Source organism: Urocitellus parryii, chromosome 6 (genome assembly GCF_045843805.1).
Source record: "Urocitellus parryii isolate mUroPar1 chromosome 6, mUroPar1.hap1, whole genome shotgun sequence".
Taxonomy (NCBI): Eukaryota; Metazoa; Chordata; class Mammalia; order Rodentia; family Sciuridae; genus Urocitellus; species Urocitellus parryii.
In genome coordinates this window covers 130,735,645-130,762,427 of record NC_135536.1, presented here as the reverse complement: position 1 = coordinate 130,762,427, position 26,783 = coordinate 130,735,645, and the positions used below count along the sequence as shown (strand labels likewise).

The 26,783-nt window shown below is 38.8% G+C and overlaps 1 protein-coding gene across 1 annotated transcript in view; it reads left to right on the top strand.

Moving 5' to 3' along the window:
• Window positions 1-26,783, top strand: part of Adamtsl3 (ADAMTS like 3) — a 320,949-nt gene that overhangs the window by 38,738 nt on the left and 255,428 nt on the right. The window contains exon 3 of the mRNA XM_026388213.2: window positions 4,263-4,382. Coding sequence (XP_026243998.2) covers window positions 4,263-4,382 — 120 coding nt within the window. The remainder of the gene's footprint in view (window positions 1-4,262; window positions 4,383-26,783) is intronic.

Below are 26,783 nucleotides of genomic sequence, written 5' to 3'. Positions count from 1 at the left end.
ATATGTTGCATCTACAATTGGAGTTGTTGCCAGAGAAACTCCATCCTCAAGAGAGGTGGGGGTTGGACTGTCTCTAACGTTCCTTATTCTGCAATTCTGTGCTTCAGACATTTGGCCCATCCTAGACCCCACTCTGCTCAGATGCCAGAATTCTACTAGATGGTGCATATGTGGGAGGGGAGTTGTGGAGGAGGATGTCAGAGAAGGTGCTGGGGCCAGGGCACTTCAGCTGGAAAGCCACAGGCCACTTTGGACTAGTTTGGTGTCTTTAAACTGGCTAGATTCTGACAGACCCCTGTAACTTTGAAGAGAGTGAGCTCCTGGTCACTAAAGGTATGCAAATAGAGGCTGCAGAGTGTCTGGCAGGATTCTTGAGGCAGTCAGGCTAGATCAGAGAGCCAAGAAATGCTGGGCTTTCATAATCGTGCAATACGACAACACTGCAGACAGCCATGGAGGTGCGAGGTGGCCTCACTGTGCTTTCAATGCTATGGGGTTTTGGAAAACACTTGGATTGCACCTGGGCTGTAGTACATTCCTGAGTGAAAATTTATTCTGGAGTAAGGATTTTATATAAAGAGATGAGTGTAAAAGCTTCATTGTTTATCTGTAATAAGTAATATGAGGGGGATGTGAAGAAAATCTTGTTTAGCCCAGGGACTGGTAACCCTGAACTCCCACAGGGTTGCCAGGGAAGCAGGTCCTTTACTACTTGGCTCAGGTGAGGCCACCAGTCTTTCGTGCCTCACCTCCCATGTACCAGGCACTGTGATGGGCACCTACCGTGGGGAAGGCAGAGCCAGTGGAGACTCTGTCTTCGTGAGCTGAAGGTGGGGAAGCTTGTTGGAACTTAGGAAATGTTCGTAGTTGTTTTTACTACTGTAGGAACACAAGGAACTAAGAGAAGTATTGTGCTGTTACCAAAAGAGACTCCAAAAGATTTTATCTGTAACAGTCTTAGGAGAGTCCCACTTTGCTAAGTGGAAAGAAAATTGAATGGGAAGGAAGACAGCACAGTAGGGACAGATGGATGATCTTGGGACCCAGTGGCAAGGTGTCCAGGGGGAGGTGATAGCTCAAAGTCAGGAGTCAGCAAAGAAACATGGCCTGATGTGGACTTACATGGATCCAGGGCCCTCATCTTTACAAAGCCAAACCGTTTGGTAACAAGCTGGATTCCATTCCTCTTCCTTCTAAAGAGCTTTACTACCGCCATCATCTTATTCTGACCCCTCCTCTTCCTCCTCCTTCTCCCTACCTCACCCTCACCCACTGGAGTATCACAGTAATAGAAGTGCTCCTGTCTTTAAAAATGTCTACCTGCCACTCCATGTTCCCCTACCTATGGCCTCATTCTCAATCTCCCTTCATGATCTCCACATCCTCTTCTCCTGTCACTCATACTCATTGGAATTGTCCCTGTGCCACTTCATTGTCACTATGCTTGTCAATGTCAATAGTGACCTCCTTGTTGCCAGACCCAGTGGACACTCATCCAGCCTCGTCTCCCTCCATCTCTTAGAGCTCAAGATAGTTGATTATTTTGATGCTGAATCCTTCTATGACCCAGGATTTTTCTTCATTCTATTGCAGTTAATGATCATTTTCAGACTCTTTGTTTCTTTTGTTGTTGTTCACATTTTCAAGTATTAGAATTGTTGAGAGTACCAGGAAAAGCTCCCTTGTCTATCAAACTCTCTAGGTATGGTCCTTTCAGGCATAGTGGCTGTAAGTGTGTGTGTGTGTGTGTGTGTGTGTGTGTGTGTGTATGAAAATTTCAGCTGTGACTTCCAAATCTCTTACTCCAGTCTCACATCTTCCTGAACTCCTGAGTTGCATATGGAACAGCAAACTCAAGCTCTCCATGAGGATTGTCTCACAGACTACTCCAACTTCACCTGACTCCATTCTTCCCAGCGCCTCCAGGCCTGCCATAGGCCATTGCATTCCTTTCTAGTTTGTTGCTTAGGCCTCAAACTCAGAAATTATCCTGGATTCCTCCCCTTTTCTCCCTCATCAGCAAGTTGGAGGGTTCTAATCCAACCACCTTGCTCCGTCTCCATTGGGATGATGATTCTATTCCAATGAACCATCCCTTTTAACCTGTTTGTATCAATGATTTCATTTTACCTCCTCTAGCCATTAAACAGTCACTGTTGTTTAAGTACAATTGTGTGATTCCAGCCATGGTCTCAAGGTTTTGAATGTCCTGGCTCTTTCTCTCCTTCATATCTCCATTTCATGCTGCTTGTCCACACTGAATCCAGCCACACTGACCTCCTTTCTATTCTTTAAATTTGTTGGCCTCCTTTCCACTGTGGGGCCCTGGGACTTGCTCTTCATTTGGTAGAAATACTCATTCTTGGCTTTTTGCAAAATGGGCTCCTTTGAATGCTTTAGAAATTAGCTGAAATCGTACCTTCTTGAGGATCCTTTTGCTGACCGTCTTATCTAAAAATCAAGTATCCCCTCCCAATTCTATTCTATCACCCAGTTCTTTCTTTTACAGCACTTCAAACTTTAATTTTCTTACTTATATGCATTTGGTTATTTTATTATGTATTTCCCCCACTCCACTAGAAGTAGCTTTCATGAAAACAGGGACTTTAGCCTTGTTCCTCATTGTATTCCAGGCATATGGAAGGCGCTCAATAACTAGGTATTGAATGCATGGTCAACTTAATATAATTATAGTCTTGGAAGGTCCTCTACATTCAGAAAACTGTTTTAAGGTGATGACTCTCGACTGCTCCCACTCTTTGATAAGTGGATCTGTCTGTGACTTTGTACATGGGAACTAAGGGTCTAATGCCTGGCTTCATTATGATAAGCAGGTCTCTTAACTCTGACAACCTGAGTTAATTCATTTATAAAATAAGAATTTTGACCTGGGATGACTTCTGCAGTTATCTTTAAGGCATCTAAAATTATGATTCTGGTAATCGTGAAGCCAGTAGAGACAAATTAAGAATTGTGGTGCTAAATTTTTCATGCAAATTAAATTCAGTAAGAAAAACCTTGAAAATTCTTAGTGCTATCCAATCTAGTGAAGTTAGATGGTCTCTGTTCCTTGACCAAACTACTGTGTGCTTATTTCTCATTTTAAAGTGCTGTACTCAAATGCATGTTTTTTTGCTTCAACCAAAGTTTCAACTGTGGTTTTGGAATGAGATATCCATGGAGCAATAGAAATACTTCTGCTCCGGAAATGTACATTTGTTCCTGACTCATCATATTTGCAGAGATCCATTTCCTTGGAGGAATACCTCTGACCTCTTACTCTGTTTCTTTCTCATTCCTTCGCAAGCAGGGGGGAGTGAGGCTCCCAGTTGAGGGGATAGTCATGGGTCCATGTTTTTCAGTTGGACAGGACTGAGCATTGGGGATTCCATCTCCTTTTTGACTTTCCTTCTTGAATCAATCAAGGTAGAAATCCTGGTAATCACTCTGCATCCTTAAAATTATTGGATGGGATTTATCAGTAAGGAGGTGGGTGGCTTGATAGTAACAAGTCTATTAAATCATTCTGTCCAAGGCATATTCCCCAACAGGGGTGTCCTTCTCCTTGAGTCCTTTTAAATAGCAATCAATGGGACTTGTTCTAATGATTCAGATACCAGGGTATGAGCTTTCCATGAACTAAATGGAGTTTTTCTGCAACAGTCACCTTTATTTAACCCCGGATTTTTATATAAAGATAAAAAGTGTTAATAGAAAAAAAAACCCTAAGTAAATCCACCAAAACAATTAAAAGTAGTTATTATAACTTGAAGGGATTATGGGTGAATTTTGCTGTCTTTTGTAGTAGTCTGTATTTTCTTAAGTTGCTATAATGAACATGCCTTTCTGTTAGTGTGGAAAAAAAATCATTTCCCAGTTTTACTCACACATATACATACACACACAAATAATAAAAGAAAAAAGGAAAGAAAATGTACTGTAAAAGCAATAGGTTTGCAACAACAAAACGTAAGCAGTTAACTTCTCTATGGCTGAATGGCTGAAAGGTGGGGAGCAGCAGGAGGAGGGCAGTGGAATAGTTCCACTCCTGGTCATTTGAGAAAGACCAATGTGATATCCTGGTCTAACAGTGTCCCCAGCACAGGTGCCTGATGTGCCCCACCTTGGTCTTTGCCCAGACAGGACACTTCCCTTTTCTGAATGCAGAATTCTGGATTCTCTTGGAATGTCCTTTTTAGAATCTGTCCCTTAGGAGGTCTGCCCTGGAGCCTTTTGTGTAACCAGGTGACTTTGCCTTTCAGACCACAGCAGAGAAGTCTCCTGGAGCCTACTTCCTTCCTGAGTTTGCACTCTCTCCTCAGGGAAGTTTTCTGGAAGATACAACAGGGGAGCAGTTCCTTACATACCGCTATGATGACCAGGTAAGAACATTGCCAAAGAACCTGCCTTTGATGTTCCATTTGGCCATTGGTGGGATACTTTCTGAAAAATGCCTGCAAAATAATTGTTTTCCCCTGAGCAATACTAATACCTGACACTCTTGAAGGATCCCAAGACTTCTGGATGGCCATGTTTGCATATAATATTCTATGCCAGGTACGGTTCAGGTTCTGGTTGGGTCATTTGCTTCAAAATCACTTTTTCTTACATCTATAAAAAATATATGATGGGTTCATTCATTTCAGTTATCACCAAATTTATTATTCCATGATGAATTTTTTTGAAAGTTTTATTTTCTGATTAAGCATTGCTTCTTTTCCCTCTTAGCTTGTACTTTGTTTCTTTTGTTAGCACCAACATATTTTTTCCAAGCCCATTTTCCAGAAAGGAACAAATGTGTGTGTGTGTGTATGTGTGTGTGGTGTGTGTGTGTACATGTATGTGTATATGCATTTGTGTATTTAAATCTCTTCATGAAGGCTAACTAGATTGGAAGGCCATGCTTGCCTGAGATACAGAAGCTGGGCACTAAGAACTGTGATTTCCTTCCATTCCAAATTCACACTGATTATCTTCATAGCATTTGAGATTATGAATGTCTTTGAGACACTTATATTTCACTGAAACAGAGAATGTTAACTTTGCCAAATGCAAAGGTTTCTAGTTGAGAGCCTGAATTCATGGGGGCCGTGGAGCAGACTTGGGTAGGATTTAAGCCCATGGAGGACTTTGGGGGATCTGGCAGATCTTGGTAGGTACAGACACAAGTAGAAATGAGGAGATGGGCACAATTACCTTGTCACGCACACGCTGGCTTGGAGGGAGTCTGCCTAACTATTGAGGCCAGCTATGTTGTCCTGAGCTACTTTCTCAAAGGCTAGCACATTCTTGTTTGATTTAGGCAAGGCCTAGTTAGCGGGTACAAGACTTTACTCACAAGGGGCAACTCTAAGAAATTTAGTCTGCCCAACATGGTAGATGTTAAGATGGGACCACAGGGAGAGGGACCTGGCTCTGGGACTGGCTAGCACTGTATGGGGGCTGGAGATTAGCCTGGGAGGAGGACTGAAGTCTTGCACAGCAGAGCAGGCAGATGCAGGGTGGAGACATTTGCCCAGAACCATGTCCCAGTTCAGAGGACGACACAAATTTATTCTGATCCGAAGGCTGCTGATAACTGACCTACAGTTTTAACTCTGAATTTGGGTTGGGGGTGAGGACCAGGGCCGTGACTTCACAGATTACTGTGGGTAGGAAGCCACAGTGGGTCACGGGGGCACAGGTGAGATGAGACCAGTTTTTTTTTTAATTGAAAATTTCCACATTCAATCATTATTCCAAGTTAATTGAAAAATGAGTACATAAACAATTGTTTGGGGAGCTAGGGTCAGGTGGGGGTTATTCTGAATTTGTGTTATGGAGCCCAGGAATTGGGTCTGGTTGCTAATAAGCCCTAAGACATCATTAAGTCACTTTCTGCCTTTTCCTCCAGTGGTTTTTAGAGGGTCTTTAATTTATGGCTTCTTTTAATCCAGAAATCAATGATCCAACAGGTTTCATATGATCCCTAATTGAGAAGGCAGTAAAGGATAAAAGAGGGTGTCTGGAAAATAACAAGCTATGTATTTTATAATTAAAGAGTGGTTAATGCCTTCTCCAGGCTCCACAGATACATTATGTTTAATGTAATAACAATATAAAAGCTAGAAAAAGAGGAAAACAAGCCCCTTTGGTCTTTTCAAAAGGTCTAAAGTAGATCTTAAAAGTGTGTGGCATGCTGTGGAAATTTCATCCTAGGACATGTTGCTACAGAAAGCCCCAGTGAATAGCATACAAAACCACTCTGTGTTGCCCCACGGTGTGTTTCTTTTAAGGGAGAGGAATAAGGTCAAAGAAAACAAGCCAGTAACAGCACCCACGCTTCTCTGCTGATGGCAAGGAAAAACAACAGGCCCTTATGTTGAACTAGGTGTCTCTCCTGAATGAACTTTAGGATTTAATCAGCTAGAGACTGTTAGCCCATGGCCCAAGCCCTTATCCTTTTTCCTCTTGATGCAGAACATGCACAAGGCACTGTGATGTTCGGTGCTTCTCAGGCACTAGTGAGAAGACAGAACCGATTATCAAACATTATCAAAGTTCAGGAAGACCCTTCCCCTGTAGCATATGACACAATGTTAAGATCAACTGCAAACCAAAGCTCTGGAGTGAGTCTGCTTTGGGTTCAAATCCTAGTTCCACTTTATTTGCTGTGTGACTTGAGACAAATTACTTTACTTCTCTGCACCTTGAGTTTTCTTTTCTATGAAGTGGGAATCTGAATGGTATTTATCTTATGTAGATGTTTTGAGGATTTAAAGGAGATAATTCACATAAATCTCCCTGCACAGTTTAAGCATTTAATTTAGCTATGGCTATTTCTAATGATACTATTTGTAAATGTGCAATTCAGATAATCTCAGATATTCTTATGCTGAAGGAAAGAAGGGGTCCCATACAACATTTTAATTTTTTTTTCCTGCTGGGATTCAACCAGGGCCTTCTTAGTACTAGATAAGCACTTTACCACTGTGTTATACTCCTAGCCCTTTAAAATAATTTTTATTGTGCATACAGTAAAATGCATACATATCTAAAGTATAGAATTGATGAATCTTTAAATATTTTGACACCCACATAACTACTACCCCAAATTAAGAAACCAAACATTTCTAGCACCCTAGATGGTTCCTGTGCCTCTTCCAATTAATATCCCCCACCTATGGAGGGACCACCATTCTGATTTGTGTCACTGTTACAAATCGGTTTTGCCTGCTTTATACTTTTAATTTTATATAAATGGAATCACACAGCACATACTCGTTTGTGTCTGGCTTCTTTCACACATCATTATGTCTGAGAGATTCAACCAAGTTGTTGGATCCAACATAATATAGGGTTTAATGTCTAGCAGTCAGTTGTACTCTTTGGAACAAATTGTCTCACATTGGAACAAATTGCAGCATACTGGGTGGCATGCGGCATTGCTCCTGCTCAGAAATTCCCAGATTGTCCTAAAAGGTTTGCAGGGCAGTGCCTCCAAAGATTCCGTACCTGGGGGAGTAGTGGGCTCAGTGTTCCAGTGTAGCCTTTACTATAACCCAGCCAGCATTTCACAAGCAGAAACAGATACAGGATTTGTGAGATTTGCCACCAGGGCAGCATCTGTGCTGTCAGGTGGCTCGGGTCCTTACCTGTGGAGTCTGTGTATAAATGCCAGAGATGCTGTCTGCTTTCACAGTGGCCTGAAGCCAGAGTGACAAAATGCTTATGCAATTGAGGCCACAGCCTGGTTTCTGAAAGTTGTTGGGGCAGACATGGGTTCATGAGGCTCTTCCTTCCTATAAAATACTCATTTGATAAAATGGGAAGCAGGTGGAAAGTATGGAGATATTGGCTTTCTTGGTCAACCCTCATTGGACTTTTAAAAGTATTTTATCCTGGGCACATTTTCATGAAAACCTTCAGGTCAGTCTTCAAATGTCTCCTGGATTAGGTGCCTGGAAAACTAATAACCCTGAGGCCAGTAAAGCACAGCTGTGATGTAGGCTGCATTTAATGAGAGGCATAAAAGCCACACTGTGATTATTCAGAGAGACTAAGCAACTTCTAGTGAAGAGAGCAGCCGGAGGCCAACTGGGGAGCAGTGCAGACAGGACAAGTCAGGCAGCCCCAGTTGTCTTCTTCCACTAATTAGCTTGTAATTTAACTCAGTTACTTGACATCTTTGGACCTTAGACTCTTTAGCTGTTTCAAAAAACAAGATGACTGCATTTCATGATCTGCCCTCCTTCCAGTCTAACATAGTCTATCTTTTGAAACTACAAATAGAATATTCTACATTGCAGAGTGCTAATTGGATCAATTAGATTATGGTGGCAGTCTTGCCAGTGATGCAGTAAACTATGACTTAGAGAATTATAGAATTTTACAGCTGGTGGAGTCTTTGGCTGAAACGCCCCATTTTACAAGTGAAGAAAATAGAGATTCTGAACGTGCAAGTGACTTGCTCAAGGACATCCAGATGGTTATTTGAAAAACTAAGGCCATTATTCTCCAAACCTGAGGCTACCCCACTCTAGAATATACCCAGCTGCTTCCTTCAGAAGAATTGCCTTAAAAATTATATCCTTTCCTAAAAATCTTGATTCTACTGTTATGGCTCATAGAACGTTGGGAACCTTAGCAGACCACAGAGAATGATTTGGTATTAATGGATTGCTTTACCAGCATACTATCAGTTTCTTCAGGAATTTAGAATTAGCTATGCTAGTAGCATCTTGTAAGCATTTGATTTCTCTCCAGTTTTTAGTAGAAATCACAATTTGTTTTTCAGTCTAGATGAAACATGTTAGTTGAAATTAAAATGGCACTGACTTCCCACATCCTTAAAATGAAAGCATTCTCGCACTTGGTGGCATTGGACCTAGTTAGGAAAGATTACTTTGGGACAATTGGTTAAGAAGGTTGTGGTTGGAAGAGTTATTAGCCAGCCAGACCCCAAGGACAGATTTTTTTTTTTTTGTCATTGCAGCTAATGGTTTTGGAGTTTTGTCCCACTGAGGACTGGTTCACTGGCAACCAACGTTGGTTGGTTCTAAGGAGCCGTCTCAAAGTCCACACTTTGTTCTTTCTTCATTGAGTAAGGCAGTATTTTGAGAGTGGGCTCTGTCACTCTCTGCCTGGGTCTCTTTCTGGGAAAAGAGGATGAAGAGATTCTTTTCCATCTCTACCTTATTTCAACCCCCAGAAAATTGAAATGGGGAGATTCATTGTGGACTCTGATTTATAAATCTGTGACGGTCTTAGTGTTTCTCAGTGAGAGGTCATTTATTTATTTATTTATTTTTAAAGTTAGGAAACTTTTTGCACAAATATTCTTTGATTTTTATTTTTAGCATGTGTTAGGCGTAGGGAAGTGTGGAAGGTGCATCTTCCAGGCTTAGTGGACTTGTTGGGGGAGGCTCCCTTCTCAGTAGCAACCACAGAGTGATGAAGGTGAAGCACCAGTGGTAGGTGACTTAGAAGTTGCTGCCCGTACGTGTTTGTCTGTTGTCATGCATTGTCTTTATATGTGTATATGCTGGTGTAATGCCGAGCTTTGCCACTGTTAGACTATGTGACACCAAGAGGCAAGATAAAAGATGAATGGTATGTGTTCCAAGCACACAGGACAAAATCTGGGTGTCCAGAAAATGGTGGGTTCTGGTTTTCTTAAAATTCACTAAGGATGAATCTCACTGAAGTAATCTTGGATCCATTTGTAAAAGGACAACTTTGGTTTCACGCTGTGGAGGTCCTTTTTGATCTGTCTGTCCCCCATCATCCTTTCTCTCCTGTAACCTTCTCTCTCTTCCATAGACTCCAGAGAAGGAGCCTCTGATTAATTTAGCACTTGTTTTCTCTTTTCCTGAACACATGCTCAAACAGATTTAAGATTTCTGTCTACATTTAAAATGCTTTAACCTATATTCTGACCTACCCTTGCTTTCAGTATCCAATTGATTTTCAAGTCCTTTAATGTCCTATGCTACTTAATCCTCTTCAGTTTTTTTTTTTTTACTCCTTAGATCTAACTTCTAGTATCTCCTCCAAACCTTCCTTCCTAACCTCAAACAGGCATCTTAATTTTTGACAATTTCAATTACTTTCTTGAACTCACATTTAGATCCTGAGGCAGGTAATTCTGTATTTGTAAAAATCTGTGTAAAATCCTCAGGTGTGATGACCTCATAGATGGAGTCATAGTTTACTTCTTTTCCTTCCTTGGATGCCATTGACTGCCTGTCTATATGATGTCTTATTTTTAAATGTCTTCTCTGTTTGCGTTTGTGTGTGTCTCTGCTGCCAGGGAGGTGGAGGACTGGATGGGTGGCCATGACAGGCATCTGGAATTGCAGCATGTCAGAGTTCAAAGGAAATATGGGGATTTGGGGTTTTCAGGTGAGGTCTTGGAGAGGAGCAATGCCTTGTGCAAGCCTGAGAGCCAGGCAGCAGCAAAGCCAAGTGCTTGTTCTTTACCCTTAAGTTCCGTTAAGACATTTTACATTTAATCTGTGGGCAGGGAAAGTATGAGAGAAATGTTTGAATGAATTTTTTAAAACTAGTAATAACAATAATATATTAATAATGAAACCTTTGTGTCGTCTTATTCCTGAACTTCTTTAAAGTGTCTTTTTTTTTCCTCTTATGCTATTATGCCAGGCCTAATATTCCTTTTCCTTATTTAACTATTGATTTATGCATTCTTCCTATGAAGAAGAAATCTGTTTGCTGTGAGTACATCTTTCTCAAAGTAACTTCTCCTGAACTTTTCATGAATATCTTGGCCAGGACCTTCCTTGTGGTTAAACTGCTGGCAGGCCTTAGAAATATCACTTGAGCTTTCCAAGTTATTTATGTAATCGTTTTTTAGCTTGGAAAGTATATACTAACTTCTGAAATTTCTGGTAAAGGAAGATGCGCTCAGGACTTGGGTCTGCGGGGCTCTATCATCTTTTTCACTGATCAGAATGAGCCACTTACATGTTCTCCATGCAGGAGTGTCTCCGTGTTACTCCTGGCCGGTGTGTGTGTCATGTTTCGAAGCAGCAAGTCATTTGAGTTTGAATAGTTCATTCCTTTGTTAGTGAGTAATCTTGGTCAAATGTAGTTACACTCCTTAAATATTCCAGAGGTTTAGCAACCTAAGGAAAAAGCAAGTGCATGATCTGTTAGGAGGAGAGAAGAACACGTTAAGTGGAATGACATGTACTTCTTTCCTAGTTTAGGCACATGCATCATTGAGATCTGTTTCTATTGACTTTGACACCTGTGGGCTCTGAATTTTATTTTCATTGAGCTTTTTACAAATTAGTTATTTCTGGAGAATAACAGCATTAGTCTGTTAGTAGAGGTTCCACATCTACCTCTTGAGCTATGGAGATACTGTCCTCTTTTAATGCCGTCATCTTAGACCTAGTTGGAGGATACTGTATGATTTTTAAAAATAACTTTTACCATTGGTTAAATGGTGGATATAGGGTGGTGAAGTTTAAGATAATCCACAATACAGCTTCTCCTAAAAGTCCCTCACTCCATTCAGAAATGCTGAGATAGGTCCTGTCTAAACTGAGCCCTGCTACCTGTCTGAGATCCTCTCTCCTCTGAGATTGCAACAGTCTCTATTTAAAATTCTCAAATTTTCAAACACTTTGAGGCTAGGTTATTTCCAGCACTTTAGCTCCATCCTCCATAATCCCTGGATCATGGAAAGCAAGTGGGCTCCCTTCTCTATTGTCTCCTCTCTTTGCTTGTCCTCCATGCCTTTTGACATTGACTTCTACAATATTTTCTGTTGCCCTCTCATAGTCAACTAAGCCCTGTGTCCCAACTTCTCACTTCCTGCTTCAATTAAAAACATGCCTTGACCAGGCTCATTGCCTGTGGGGGCTGCTCATGCTGCACACACCAGGCAACATGCTGCTAAGATAGGAGACTGACCTCTTCTGAGTCCCCTCTGCTACTTCCTGACAAGTCCCCTCCTCTCAATGCTTCTTCTCCTTGGAGGATCATGCCATCTAGCTAGATGATTGATCTGAACATTCACCAAAGTCTTTAAGACCCAGTCATCACATTGTCTCTTTCCTCCAAAGTCCTGCCGTGATTTGGAGAACCTTCAGGGATGCCTAGTGTCTTATATCAAGTAGATGTCCGGTTCTCTTATTCCTCAGTTTTTACAGGTGACCAGCTTTCTTCTCACCTTACTAGGTCTGCCACGTGGACTCTCTTGTCAGTGTTGTCTTTCTCCTTGTATGTACTTTTCCTGGGGTGTTTTCCCTGGATCTATAAGATTTAGTGGCTTTCCCTGTCTTATACTTGAATGGCCTCTGAGCCTTCCTGAAGAGTCACCCATGTATGTAGTATAGCCTCATATAGTTAGGGAGCCCTCAATATATGATTACCTCTAGTTCTTTGAGTACCTCCAGTTCTTATTTTGACTACTGTCATCACTATACAGCTTCTCTGCTCCCGAATGCATGTTTCTTTTCAATGAATGCCAAGGATAGATTCTGTTGTGGTCCATCCTCCATAGGCGTAACAAAGGGAATGGGTTTTATTAGTGTCTTGGAAAAAGGGTAGGGCTTTGCACCAGAGACTGAACCTTCAGGGAGTAATAGCAGGTGGAGGACCAGGTGAAAGCATCTTCTTTGTTTTTCTTGCCCAGGCATAAAGCAAAAGTCAACAGAGCTACAAAACACAGGTGAGTTCATTTTCTGGCTAGGTAAGAGAGGGCTACGATAGGCAAGGAAAGAGTTTCCTGATTCCCTCCAAGCTGAACTTGGAAGAGCTAGATGGAGAAGCAATAATGGAATTTATTCCCTGTCACGAGGGATTTGAGGCATTATGTTTTGATTGGCTTATTTGGAATTTGGAAATATTTCCTTTTGCTTGGCCAGTTCTGGCCTGCTTTGCAGAAGTGCAGCCATGGTTTGCAAAGAGGTTCCTGGCTAGTGAAGGCACCGTGGGCTCAGGTCAATCAGTGAATACTTTTGTCTCTCATACTTGGGGATTTATGTTTCCTTGAGTCTGGACTTTGGGGAGCTGAGAGGCATCTTGAGGGCTCTTCTCTGTGGTGGGAAAATGGCTCTGCTATTTGGATGGACAGTCAGAGAAGTGTCTTGAAAGCATCTATTTTGTTATTCTCTATGTCTGCTTGCCTTGTGGCTATCCTTAATCTGAGATTTGAGTAAGCTGATATAGGGTGGCCAACCTTTCTAGCTTCTAGCACCAATACAGTGCCACTTTCTGCCCTGTCTTCCAGCCTGGATTTACTGTCCACTCTTGGGCTAGGGTTTTACAGTGAGATCAGTAGCCCCGAGGTCCTTGCATTGCTGGTTACTGTACTGGTGAGGCATCCCAAGGACAAGTGGGGCACAGGTATGTCGCTGTTTAGGGACGCCCCACATGGGGTAATTTCTCTGCATTGCCAAAGTGCACATTTCTAGGCCAGGTACTCTTGGCCAATCTGTGTGCTTCTTTCCCTTCACGCCACTCTTCCTCAACTGCAGCCTTTGCACCAAGTGCTTAGAACATTTCCCTTGGATTTTTAGACCGTCGTCCCCTCCCTGTTATCAGTGTCTAACCTTTATTTATCCTTCAGCTCCACTGTTTCTTCCTCAGGGACATCTTCCCCATACCATAATCACCTTCACTTTCTATCCTGACTGACCTTCCTTCCTTCCTCCCTCCCTCCCTCGCTCCCTGGTTCCCACAGGCTCTCTCTCCCTCCATACCTCTCTCTGGTCCTTTCTTCCTTCCTCATCCTGGGATCTTGCTTTCTGACAGCATTTTCTTCCTCCTAGCTTGCCTCCCGGGTGGTGGGTGACTGAGAGGGGAAGGTGGGTGTGGTGACACGGCTCTCAGTGCAGTTTGCTGCGTTCCTGTTTGGGTGACTTAAAGATCCCAACAGCAAGCCCTGTGGGGAGGCTGCATCATAAACAGTTTCAAGAAAAACATGATCCAGGATTCGAGGTTTGGATCACTTTCTGTTGAGCCTCATGTCCCCAGGGTTAGCAGTGACAGTTCAGGACAGTGACTCATGGCCCTTAGTATGGCCTCTTCCCAGAAACAGTTTCAATTTTGTTCATCATCCTGTACATGCACAGAAGTACAATGGCTTTGGACTGATTTACATTTCTAAAAATTAATAACGCATGGTTGTTTACATGAGTACATTTGAGTTATGAGAAAATTAGCACACATAACACTCATCTCCTTTCCCAGACTGAACTTTAACTAATCGGGTCATCTCCATCAAGTCTTCCACCACGCGCTTTGAGGTCCTCACATTAACTCCCTCTCTTCTGCTCCCAGCACGGTGACTATTTCTTCCTCTGTCTTCCCCTGGCCTCTGTGTCCCTTAGAGACAAGGCCTGTGTCTTCTCATCACTATGGCTTCAGGTCATCGAACATGTTTGTTTAAGATCGTATTCTTTGTCAAAAACCTCAAGAGGGTCCTCATTTCCTCCTTTATGGTATCTCAACTCCCCGAGTGGCATTCAAGCCCCACCACAGCTTGGCCTCCGGTTACCTTCCTTGCCTCCCTTTGTTTCCCTTGTGTGCTCTGGCCAGAGTACACGTCATGTCTTGCCCTTTCTCATTTTGGTCCGTGCCGTGTCTTTGGCTTGCAGAGCTCTTCACTGAATGTCAGTATTTCCTGCAGTACCCGGCTGAGCTTCCCTCTCTTCCAGGGACTTTCAAGCAAAGTGTTTCTTTCTGCTGTTTAGAGGACAGTAGCTCATCCCTGCTTATAGCCCTCAGGCTTCACTGGGCCTGCGATACTCACAAGGATGTCTTACCTCCACTCTAGAGCTGGCCAGTGTGACGTTTTGGTGTAACCCTGAAGATGCAGCATGGCTAGAAGATCTATTTTCACAAGTCACAAAACTAGAATAAATTCTAATTAAAACTTTATTACTGAGTTCTTTTTTTTCCAGAGTTCTTTTTAAGGAATAAATAAATCCTTAAAAATGTAAATTATCTAAGTCTTAATAAAGAATCTATTCTTATTTTTATCTTGTGTATATGCATATTTCTGTTTCTATTTTTTTAATTCCATATCTACAAATGTGAGGAAAGAATATTCTTTCTCCCACACACTGTTGGTCCAGAGGTTTGGTGGAAAATCAGGTTTTTCTGTTTTTTGACACTGGTTGCTCAGCTTCCAATTCTCAACTCTTCCCATGTGGCATCCCACCAGTGAGGACAGTACTCAGGCCATTTGGATAAATTCTCTTAATCCTTTCCCTCTGGGATTTAATGCTAATGGGGTTTAATTCTACAGAGGTTTAAAATAATGGAGATAATTTTCCTTTCTAATGAAGAAAAGGCAAGGTTTCCAACTCAAGATTCTGCTTTTCAATGAGGCTTATGGTACATTGGCATATCCGTTGTCTCAATGAGTGTACGTTGTATTGAATAGAACTGTGATGTATTGAAATGTACATGTCATGCAGCCAAAAAGACTAATTCTAAACACAGTTTCTCCTGGAAGATTATGATACCTTAACTTGAGACCTTTTGTGCTTGTTATCCATTCTTTTTTTTTTTTTTAAATTACGGTATTCATGTAGGAATGGTGTTCATTTTGACAAAATTGTACACACGTGGAGTTTGGCAAACTCCATTTCAGTCTGTGTTCCTCCTGCCTTTCCCTCTTTTTTTCCCTCCTTCAATTCTCCTTCCTCTAACTGATCTTTCTTTCACTCATTTATTTAGTTTTTATTGGTGGTTTCTACCTAAACATAAAAGTGAAATTCTCAGTGATATATTCATATATGCACATAAAACATGATTTTGTTAAATTGAGTTCACATTTCCTCTCCTTTCCTGTCCCTCTTCCCTCCCTCTTGATCTCCGTCTTCTACTCCACTGATCTTTCCTACATCTTTATGATATCCCTCCCCAGGCCTTCTTTCTCTTGTTTCTCTCTAACTTCCATATATGAAAGACGACATTCGACCCTGTGTTTTCTGAGTCTGGCTGTTTCACTTAGCATGATGTTCTCCATTTCCATCCATTGACTGGCAAAGGCCATAATTTCATTCTCCTTTATGGCTGAGTACAAATCCACTGTGTATATATACCACATGCTGCTTGTCATCCATTCTAATAGCAGCATCAGGATTAATGAGCAGCTGTTCATTCCAGCAACCCCTCAACAAATAATGAATGAATCTTCACAGAGTTCCAGGCATCATGTGCTGGGTGTTGGCTATAGTTTTATGCAGTAGCGCTGTATCCATAGTAATTCTTGCAAATCCAATTTTGAAACTAGAGGAAGTTTTTTTCTTTATTAGGTAAGACTAAGATTATAGATATCCTTTATCAAGCAATCTTCATGTATAAGAATTGTATCAGATATTTCATGCACATTGTAATTACAGTTTATTCCTAAAAACAATTCTCTGTGTTTGCTTCAGCAGCAAATGTACACTAACAATATAAAATGAGTACTATGGCCCTGGGACAAGGCTGATGTGAAATTTATAAAGAATTAAAAGAAACAAAAGAAGTTGGTTAACCTTAACCCTAACCCTAACCATAATTTTACAGAAAAGAAGACATATGGGAAAATAAGTAATAGAAGCTAGCTTCTCTGTATATACCTGTCTTTTACATTTGACTCTGGGGTCATGTAAACTGTTTTACAAATTTGTAAGACAAGATTAGATTTCAAAAGTGCAAAGTTTCCTAAAAATCAAAGATAAAAGAACAGAAACCAAAAACCCTAAATATGTTTCCACTTGGTGCATTAACCACATAGAGAACAATTCTTCCAAGTGACTTTAACACAGATTAATTTGCCTATAGATGGATATATCCAAAGAGAACAAGAAATCTAAATACAATTATAAAATGTTTTTCCATCGTCCTATTGCTGGCATGGCAATGACATTGCTGTTCTGAGCCTGCTGTGTGAGTAATGTAGGATAAAGCAGATGACAATACAAATGTGATCATCTAATTTTAAAATGTCTTGTATTCTTGAGAACTTATGTTCTTGGTATAGGAGAAAGGAGACACAGATGAAAGAGAGTAGAAATTAAGTAAAATCTATTGTTTAAAATCAAATTTTAAGTTTCTATTTAAAAAATCCTGAGATGTTTTATCTTAAAACAAGAACAAGTCAAATCTTCTAGCTCCCTTTACTTTAGAGGCCTAAAAGTAATGACCAGACGGCCAACTTAATAGCAGTGAGCACCTCTCGGGCTTGAATCATGGTCTGTAAATACCATTTTTTTATTAAAAAGGAACCAAGACTCCATGGGAAATGACTTCCAGGTTTGGGGGTGAAAATGTGAAAAATTATCCTGGACATCATGTAATTAACAGGTAGCAAAGAAACTGTTAATACTACTAGAGTCTTTTCATAAAGACTCAGGAGACAACTCATTGAAACTCTTATGAGCATAATTTTGGACAGCTTGGGCATTAATAAAAATAAAAACTGCAAAGGATTTAAGAATATCCTCTATGTTTAAATCTCTATATTAATAACTATAATAAAATATATTAGTCAATGTTGGTGGGTGCTAGGGAATCAACTTATTACATAAAAACAAATAAAAGCAATAAATGCAAATATTTATCATGCCTTTCCAATATGGATTGTGTTTATGTGTATATATATGTGTATGTACACACACACAAACACATACACATACACACACAATACTGGGTGACCAGTAGATAAGGAAAATTTGTCTTTACAGAATATTCCTGTTAATAAATAAAGAAGGGAGGACAATAGGAGGGCATCATCATTTTGAGTCCTAAGGAATGGAGGGATCTGTGCATTGGAACTCAACAGTTGCTCCCATTGCAAAGAGACAACCAGATGTCTCTTGATGGAAGAGCACAATACTATCTATGAAGTATTCTTGCCTTCTTGGCTCCCAAATCCCTAAAAAGTCAAGATGCTATACCCAAATACTCGTTTACAAGGTATACAATGTACATAGAAACATATTAAACCAAGTCGTGGATTTGCAATAAACAAAATCCACACAGTGGGAAATTTTATAGGCTAAACAACCCAATTTTTTCAACAAATAAGTTTCAAAAGAAAAGGAAGACTAGAACCAAAAAAGGTTAAATGAGACTTAAGATGAATTAACTAATTACAGTGTGGGCCTTATTTAAATTCTGGATTTAAACAAACACATTGAAAAGCAGCTGTAATATCATTTATGACATTTATACAAAAATTGGAGAACTAAAATTTTATTGTCAATTGTTAATTTTTAAGGTGTGAAAACAGCATTGTGAATGTTTCAAAAATATCTTTTGTAGATGCACATTAATTGATGAAATGATATGATATTTTTCATTTGCTTCAAAAAATGGGGCAGGGTCAGTGGATAGCACAGAATTGGCCTTTGTGTGCTGACTGTGGGTCTGGGTGATGAGTCCCTGGGGTTCATTATACTACTCTGTCTACCTTTATGTTCATTTAAAAGCTGACATAATAAAAGATAACAGCTACAAAACAACATCACCACCCAAACCAGAAATAAAACTCAATATTCTTATGAAGTGGATAGTGTTTTCCCCTATTATTAATAAGGAAGTTGAAGCTTGAAAGAAATATTGACCTTCTTAGGACACAGCCAGTCAATGATGAGGCCAATTTCAAACCTAGATCTTTCTCAAGAGAAAACTTGTTCACTTTCTTACTGTATGACATGACATAATAAAAATATCAAATTCACAAACACATTAATGAGCAGAAAGGCATTTTACAATTAATGTTTCATCTGTAGCTATGTCTTAAATGTTTGGCTCTGACTCCTTTGCCACACTAAGATGTGGTAAAAAATAGTATTCAACTTAGTTCAAAGTTACATGTACAGTAATTTGAAGTTTAACTTGTTAATATCCCATGGGGCTTTGTAAAAGCATCCCATGATGTTTCACACCCTCTGACAGCAGAACACGTTTGAAAAGCATTGATTTAGAGGTTGGTGACCCAGGGTCTTTGCATTTTCAGCACATACAACGGTTAGAATGTGTCAGTGAACATTACAATCTGAATAGCCATGTTAAACACCAAAATATTTTTATGACAGAAGTATGCCCTGCTGTTGGCAGTGAAAGTGTTACCACTAGCATATTTTGCAAGTTGAGTCTGTTTTGTGTTCTAACTTGAAGCAGTTTTATTTCCTGTCCTATTACAGGATACAGCTCTTATAATATAAAATGTGTCCCCAGTTCAACTCATTTTAAGACATGGATTTATAATGCCATGAATTTGGTGCAAGCCTTTAATTCAGATGTTTTAAATCATTTTTTTTCTTAATTTTAAAAGCCTCTAACTATTCCACTTGTAGTTTGTAGTTTACAAAATACTTCATTACACTTGCCACATTTTATTGTAAAATAATAGAATAGGAAACCTAAAAGATAAATGCACAAAACATTTCATTCTTTCCTAGGTTCATATGATGAATATAGAAAATTATTTTTTTTCAGTGCAGCTTAGCGATTTTTATGCTTTTATTTTACTTTTGGCTATATTTTGTTTAAAAGCAGCAAGTATACTTTGTAAGTTAGCGAAGTTGTCCCTATCTGAGATTGCAATAATTTGGCAGAGTTATAGAAAGTCGCTCTCAAGTTCCCTTTTGTCTGTCAGGTGTAATCTTGTCATGGCTATGCTCCACATCTCTCTGTTAGGCCTGACTCTTGCCACACAGCACAGGAAACCTTGTTTTAAACAACCTGGGTTCATCATCAATGTTATTAAACACCTGGCACAAGCATCTTGTGGTGTTGGACCTCACAGTTTTCTCTGCACACAGGAGAGAACTCTCAACAATTCAGACAAAGAGGCCCCTTAGTAAAGGATTTGAGTGAGAGAGGTCTTCCCCCCCAGGGTCTCCTGCCTAGTTATAATCCAATTCTAGGCAGATTAACCTCTTTAAGGAAGCACTCACAGCTGGATATCACAGAGTCTATACAGTGTTCTGTAGATTTAGAGAAGGAGAACTCTAATTCTCTTAACACTTTTTAACATTGCCTCCCTTCAAAACAGTTGCAGTAGCAAACTACGAAATGGATCACTAGTTGATTTATGTTTGGGGGAGGCTATTACCTTTATAAAAGTAGTGTAGACTACTGAGACAGCACAGGCTGAGATGAGTAAGGGCTAAAAATAAAATCAAGATGCAGGAGGTGTCCAGCACTCTGGATTCCACAGAGAACACATTCAGAACAAACCCGAAGATCAGTGACAGAGGAGAAGGACAGGAAAATAAAATGGGTGAGAAGGAGATTGTAGCCACCTGGGACAGATCTCAGACATCTAATTTATATATTCACACATACACACACACTCACACACACACACACACACACAACTATATCAAAGGGGAAGGAAGAAGAAATTAAATAAATGTTGTGAGACATCTTTTGTGAAAGAAATCCATATCTATCTATCTACCTACCTACCTACCTATTATAGGATATATTACCTTCTGACTTCAAAAAATGAAAAAATTTGGAATCAGCATCTTAGAACTCAGAAGTTCAGAAGTTTGTATATATATATATATATATATATATACAAAAAGCTGTAAGCCCTTGAAAATTTTAAAGCACTCTCCTAAAGTGATTTTTAAATTTTTTATTCGCCCTTTTTAGTTATACATGACAGTAGAATGTATTTTGACATATTATACATACATGGAGTAGAATTTCCCATTCTTGTGGTTGTACATGATGTAGAATTACACTGGTTGTGTGTTCATATGTGAACACAGGAAAGTGATGTCAGATTTATTCCCAAACCCCCTCCCTTCCTTTCATTCTCCTTTGTCTTATCCAAAGTACTTCCATTCTTCCCTAACTTTACCCCCTTTTTGTGTGTTAGCATCCACATATCCGAGAGAACAATAGGCCTTTGGGGTTTTTTTTGGCTTATTTCACTTAACATGGCAATCTTTAGATCCATCCATTTACTGGCAAAAGTCATAAAGTCCTTCTTTTTTATGGCTGAGTAATATTTTATTGTGGATATACACCACATTTTCTTTATCCATTCATTTGTGAAAGGGCACCTAGGCTGGTTCTATAGCTTAGCTACTGTGAATTGAGCTGCTGTAAAGATTGATGTGGTCACGTAACTATAATATTACTGATTTTAAGTCCTTTGATTATAAAACGAGGAGTAGGATAAGTGGGTCAAATGGTGGTTCCATTTTATGTTTTCTGAGGAATCTCTATACTGCTTTCCAGAGTGGTTGCACTAATTTGCAGTCCATCAGCAAAGTATGAGTGTGTCTTTTCCTCCACATCCTCACCAACACTTATTGTTACTTGTATTCTTGATAATTGCCATTCTGATTGGAGTGAGATGAAATCTAGTGTAGTTTTAATTGCTAGAGATGTTGAACATTTTTTCATATATTTGTTGATTGATTGTATTTCTTCTTCTGTGGAGTGTCTGTTTAGTTCCTTAGCCCATTTATTAATTGGGTTATTTGTGTTTTGGGTGTTAAGTTTTTTGAGTTCTTTATATATCCTGGAGATCAATACTTTATCTGAGGTGTAGGTAGCAAAGATTTTCTCCCATTTGGAGGCTCTCTCTTCATATTCTTTATTGTTCACTTTGCTGTGAAGAAGCTTTTTAGTTTGATGCCATCCCATTTATTGATTCTTAATTTTATTTCTTGTGCTTTTGGGGTCTTATTGAGGAATTCGGTTCCTAAGCTGACATGATAGAGACTTGGGCCTACATTGTTTCTAAGGTCTCTGGTGTAATGCCTAGGTCCTTGATCTACTTTGAGCAATTATTAGTGACAGTGGAAATGATAATACAATTGTGCACTATGTAGAAAAGAATAAAAATGAGAATGTATACCTCAGAAGTTAACACGTGATTATAATTTATAATGAGAGGTAAAACAATAACTTTCAATAATCATTTAAATACTTTCAATAATCATTTAAAATAAGTGATATTAGAATGATTGACTAGAGAAAGTTAATTTAAATTTTTACCATATACTAGAATAAATTCCAGATGGATTAAAGAATTAAATAAAAACCATGAATATAAAAACCATGAGTATAAAAGACCATAAAAGTAAATATTTCTCAAATTTCTGATGGAGAAGTTTAAAATGAATGTAAAATTGAATGTACTGTCAGTTTTGCCTAATTAGAACACTTAAAATGTGCACTTGTCAGAAAGCATTTAAATGAAAACTTAGAGTAAAATAACATATAATGCAAATTATATTAAAATATTTCTTTGTAACACAACATAAGAATTAAATAGGCAAACAGACAAGAAGAATTAAATACAGTAGCTGAATAGGTAAAGGAAAATAATTCACTGTTCTGAAAGGAAATCATGTTACTGGTTAACAATCATAGAAAGTATCAACCTCATTTATAATCAACAAAATGTAAATGCAAACAATTATCAGATAACATTTGCCCCTCCTAGCCTTATTGGAAAAAGCAAAAAAAAAAAAAAAAAAAAAAAAGAGAGAGAGAAAGAAATAAGAAAAGGTTTAAAAGCTCGAAGTTAGTGATTCTAATAGGAGAAATCAGGCTTATATTCATGATGTTGAATACTAAAAAGTACAATAAGTTTGGTAAATAATTTTGCATTGTGGATTAAGAGCCTCAAAACATTTTTATTTTTGACTCAAATATATTTTCAGGGAATTCTCCAAGGGAATATTATAAATAAAAATGCTTTATGGAAAAACACATTGATATCATTATTTATAATACTAAGAATCCAGAAACAGTTTATATGTAAAAACCATAAGAAAATGGCTATGTGTATTATGAGATTTCTGAAATGGAATATTACAAATTTTTATTAGGCTTACACTTTTGAAATAACATGGGAAATGTTAACATGATATCCTTAAGTTTAAAGATCAGGTCACAAAATGACATAGCAAGTTTCTAATTTTATTCAGATGAAGATAGGAAGAAAAACCTCAGTAAATACCCCAAAATATAAACAGTGATTATTTTTGCATTGTGAAATTATGGGTGTTTAAAATTTTCTCTTAGATGTATTTTCTAGCCAGGTGTGGTAGTGCATGCCTGTAATCCCAGTAGCTTGGGAGGCTGAGGCAGGAGGATCTCAAGTTCAAAGCCAGCCTCAGCAAAAGTGAGGTGCTAAGCAACTCAGTGAGACCCTGTCTCTTAATAAAATACAAAATGGGGCTGGGGATATGGTTCAGTGGTCAAGGGCCCTTGAGTTCAATCCCTGGTACCCCCAACCCCAAATGTATTTTCTAGGTTCTCTACTAATGTATATATAATACTTAGATGATTAAAAAATGATATTTGATCTTTCCAAATAGTAAGGAAGGAGCCTCCAGGGGAAGTGATCAACAACACTGGGATGCCTTGAAGGTTGGGAGGGGGAAATTTTGATAAATAGAAAGGATTGAGACCTGGCTATCAAGGCTTAAATGGATATCAAGTACCCACTTGTGTTTATATCTGATCCTGATTTCCCATATGGCTTTCTTCAAAGAACTTACTAAGTGTTGAAAGATCTTACATTATTTTTGTATTATTCCTATAGAGACACTTTGTATTCCTGTGGAAACCTCCTTCTTTCACCTTATCAGAGCAGTTAAATCTGCAGGATTTAGGTATCACCTACCCACACACATCCATTTTCCTCCTTCTGTATTTGGGTGAAATCAAAGAATAAGGTGAATATAAGTACTCATCTATTAATACTAACATTAATCCATGAAGAGTTGGTTTGAAATCATACTATGCTTGCTTTACTTGTTAAAGTTGCTGATGTTCAATCATTTTGTAGAATATTTTGTGATTAGAAAAAATGGAAAAAAATTTAATTAGGTTATGGCTGACCTGGGCAGAGGCCCTCCTAGAAATATTTCTTTGCAACATGACACAGTCTGAGAACTTGAACTTTGGTTTGAGAATTGAAGTGATCAGTCAAGTTGAGCATGATTAATCCAAACTCAAAGGGGAGTGGGAATATCACTTGGGTATAACGTGTCCCTGCTCAGATAAATTCAATATGCTTAGATTATATTTTTTTCAGATTATTTCTTCAATGAAAACTCAGTGTTAAAAAATCTACTTGGAAAAAAATTCTAAACCTCTATGGATCTCAAATTGAAAAAGTTTACCTAGGGCTATTGTTTTTCCTTTGATCTCTGAGGGATAAAATTGTCACCAAATAGGTAACCAAGTATTGTGATAACTGACCTGACTACTACTGAAGGTCCTAGTAGTTTTTTAAGAGATGGAAAACATCTGCAAATGAAGTTAAAATTCTGATGCTAAAGAAAGAGAAGGAATTGGATCACTCACGAGTACAATTGTCCAGAAAAGGTGCTGGTGGACACAGCTAGCAGCATTGGCCACCTAGGGCAGATCAAACCAATGGGTTTTGCAAGCAGGAACTCCGGGAATAAAGAATACAGGAATGGGTTTGAAATGAAGCTCAAAACCTGGGATGGTAAACCAAGAAAGGCTTGAGCTGGAGGCTCCTTCTTTAAATAGTGCCCAGGTCCCTCGGAGTGGCCAGGGGGACAAAGAGGGAGTAGGGAGGGAGATGCTGAGACAGAGACAAGCGCTGAAGCAACTATAGCACAATTTCCAAACATTAAGCCAGCATCAAAAAGCTTAGTGGTTGGGAGCGGTTAGAATCACAACAACAAAAATCCTTTGTCTTGTTTTGCTTTTTATAGTAAATTGTGTGAATTCCTTGTGTTTTGGATATTAATCCCTTATCACATACATGGTTTGAAAATATTTTTTTCCAGTCCGAGCTTTCTCTTTTCCTGTTGTTTCTTTTGCTGTGTAGGAACCATTTTGTTTGATATAGTCCCACTTGTTTATTTTGCTTTTGTTGCCTGAGTTTTTGGTATCAAATTTGAAAAAAAATCCTTTCAAAGGCTGTTGGCAAGGAGCTTTTCCTTATGTTTTCTTCTACGAGTTTTATAGCGATTTCAGGTCTTACATTTAAGTTTTCAATATATTTTGAATTGATTTTTGTGTATAGTTTAAGATAAGGATCTATTTGTGAGTGGATTTCCAGTTTTCCCAGTAAGAGACTACCCTATTTTTGGTGCCCATGTCAATAATTAGTTGTATAGACATAGGTTTATTTCTGAGATCTTATTCACTTCTATTGGTCTATGAGTCTGTTTTTATGTCAGCACCAGACTGTTTTGATTACTATAGCTTGGTAATACAATTTGAAATCAGGAAGTGTGATGCCTGCAACTAACCCATTTATAAAATGGGCAAAAGATATTTTTCAAAAGAAGGCATATAGGACAACAGATATGTGGAAGGGTATTCAGCATCATGAATCATCAGGAAAATGCAAATAAAAGCCACAGTGAGATATCGCCTCATGCTTGTTAGGGATGAGATGAGTATTGTCAAGGCAAGAATATAGAGAAAAGAGAACCCTATACCCTGTTGATAGGAGTGTAAACTGGTCCAGCTGTAAAGGGAAAATGTGTGGAGGTTCCTCAGAAAATTGTAAACAGAACTACCATATAATCTGGCAATCTCACTTCTAGGTATATATCCAAAGCAAATAAAATAATTATCTTAAAGAAATAATGCATTCCCATGTTCATTGTAGCATTATTCTCAAGCACATAATCTGTATCTATTGATGGATGAATGGTTAAAAAAAAACAGTGCACACATACTAGTACATGTAGATTAGTCAGCCTTCAAAACAGGAAACTGCCATTTTCAAAAGCATGAATTCCCCTGGAGGATATGCTAAGTGACATAAGCCAGGCTCAGAAATAAAAGTACAGCATAATCTTACTTATATGCAGAATCTAAAGAAGACATAATGACAGGGAATCGAAGGATGGTCACCAGTGGCAGGAAGGTGGAGGAATTGGGGAGATAAGGATCAAAGGGAACAAAGTTGCTGTCATGTAAGGTGATGAATATAGACAGCCAAAGTATCACATGATCACTATAGTTAGTGACACTTTCTATAGTATGCTAGAAATTGTTGTGAGAATGATTTTCAGGTGCTCTCATCCCCCCACCTAAAGTCACTACTTGGGAGCTGGATGTATGTGTTGGCTTGACTGTACTGATTATTTAACTACATATTATGCATAGCAAAACATTATGTTATATGCAACTTAAATACATACAGCTCTTAGTAAGAAAACCATATTGCAACAAACTGACCAGTAGCTTTTGTAGTACTTGGTATACCCAGAAATGATTCTAAGCAAAATTATTTTCCAGGTCTTGTATTTGAAGACTGTAATGTGTGTTTTCCATTTAAAAAAGAGTTAAAATACGAATATCCTCTGAATGGACACCCTTCATTACCTGGAAAATAACGAATTTCCTAGTGATATCCGATGAGTGAGTCATCGTTGTGTATTTTCTCTAACAGATGCTTCCTTTGTCAGTCAAACCATTCATGAGCAAACTAGCATTTAAAGGGACAGATTGGGATGAAGATGATTCCTTAAAATTTTTATCTTCTCAGATGATTCTATTCTGTTTGAATAATGATGGGCAATGATATGCACCAGGGCTATTGGCTCACATTTATTAATGAACTTAGATGATATAAGAAATACTCTAGAACTGCATTAGAAGCTGTGTAAACAGTGCTCGGATCTGTTTTAACCAGTTGATTGCATTCCCTGAACCCATCATTTTTATTCCCTTGATGTTTCATGGAAATGGAATTGATAAAATTTTCCTCATCTATGTTACATTATCTTTCTTTTTTTTTATTGTTGGTCGTTCAAAACATTACATAGTTCCTCATACATCATATTTCACAG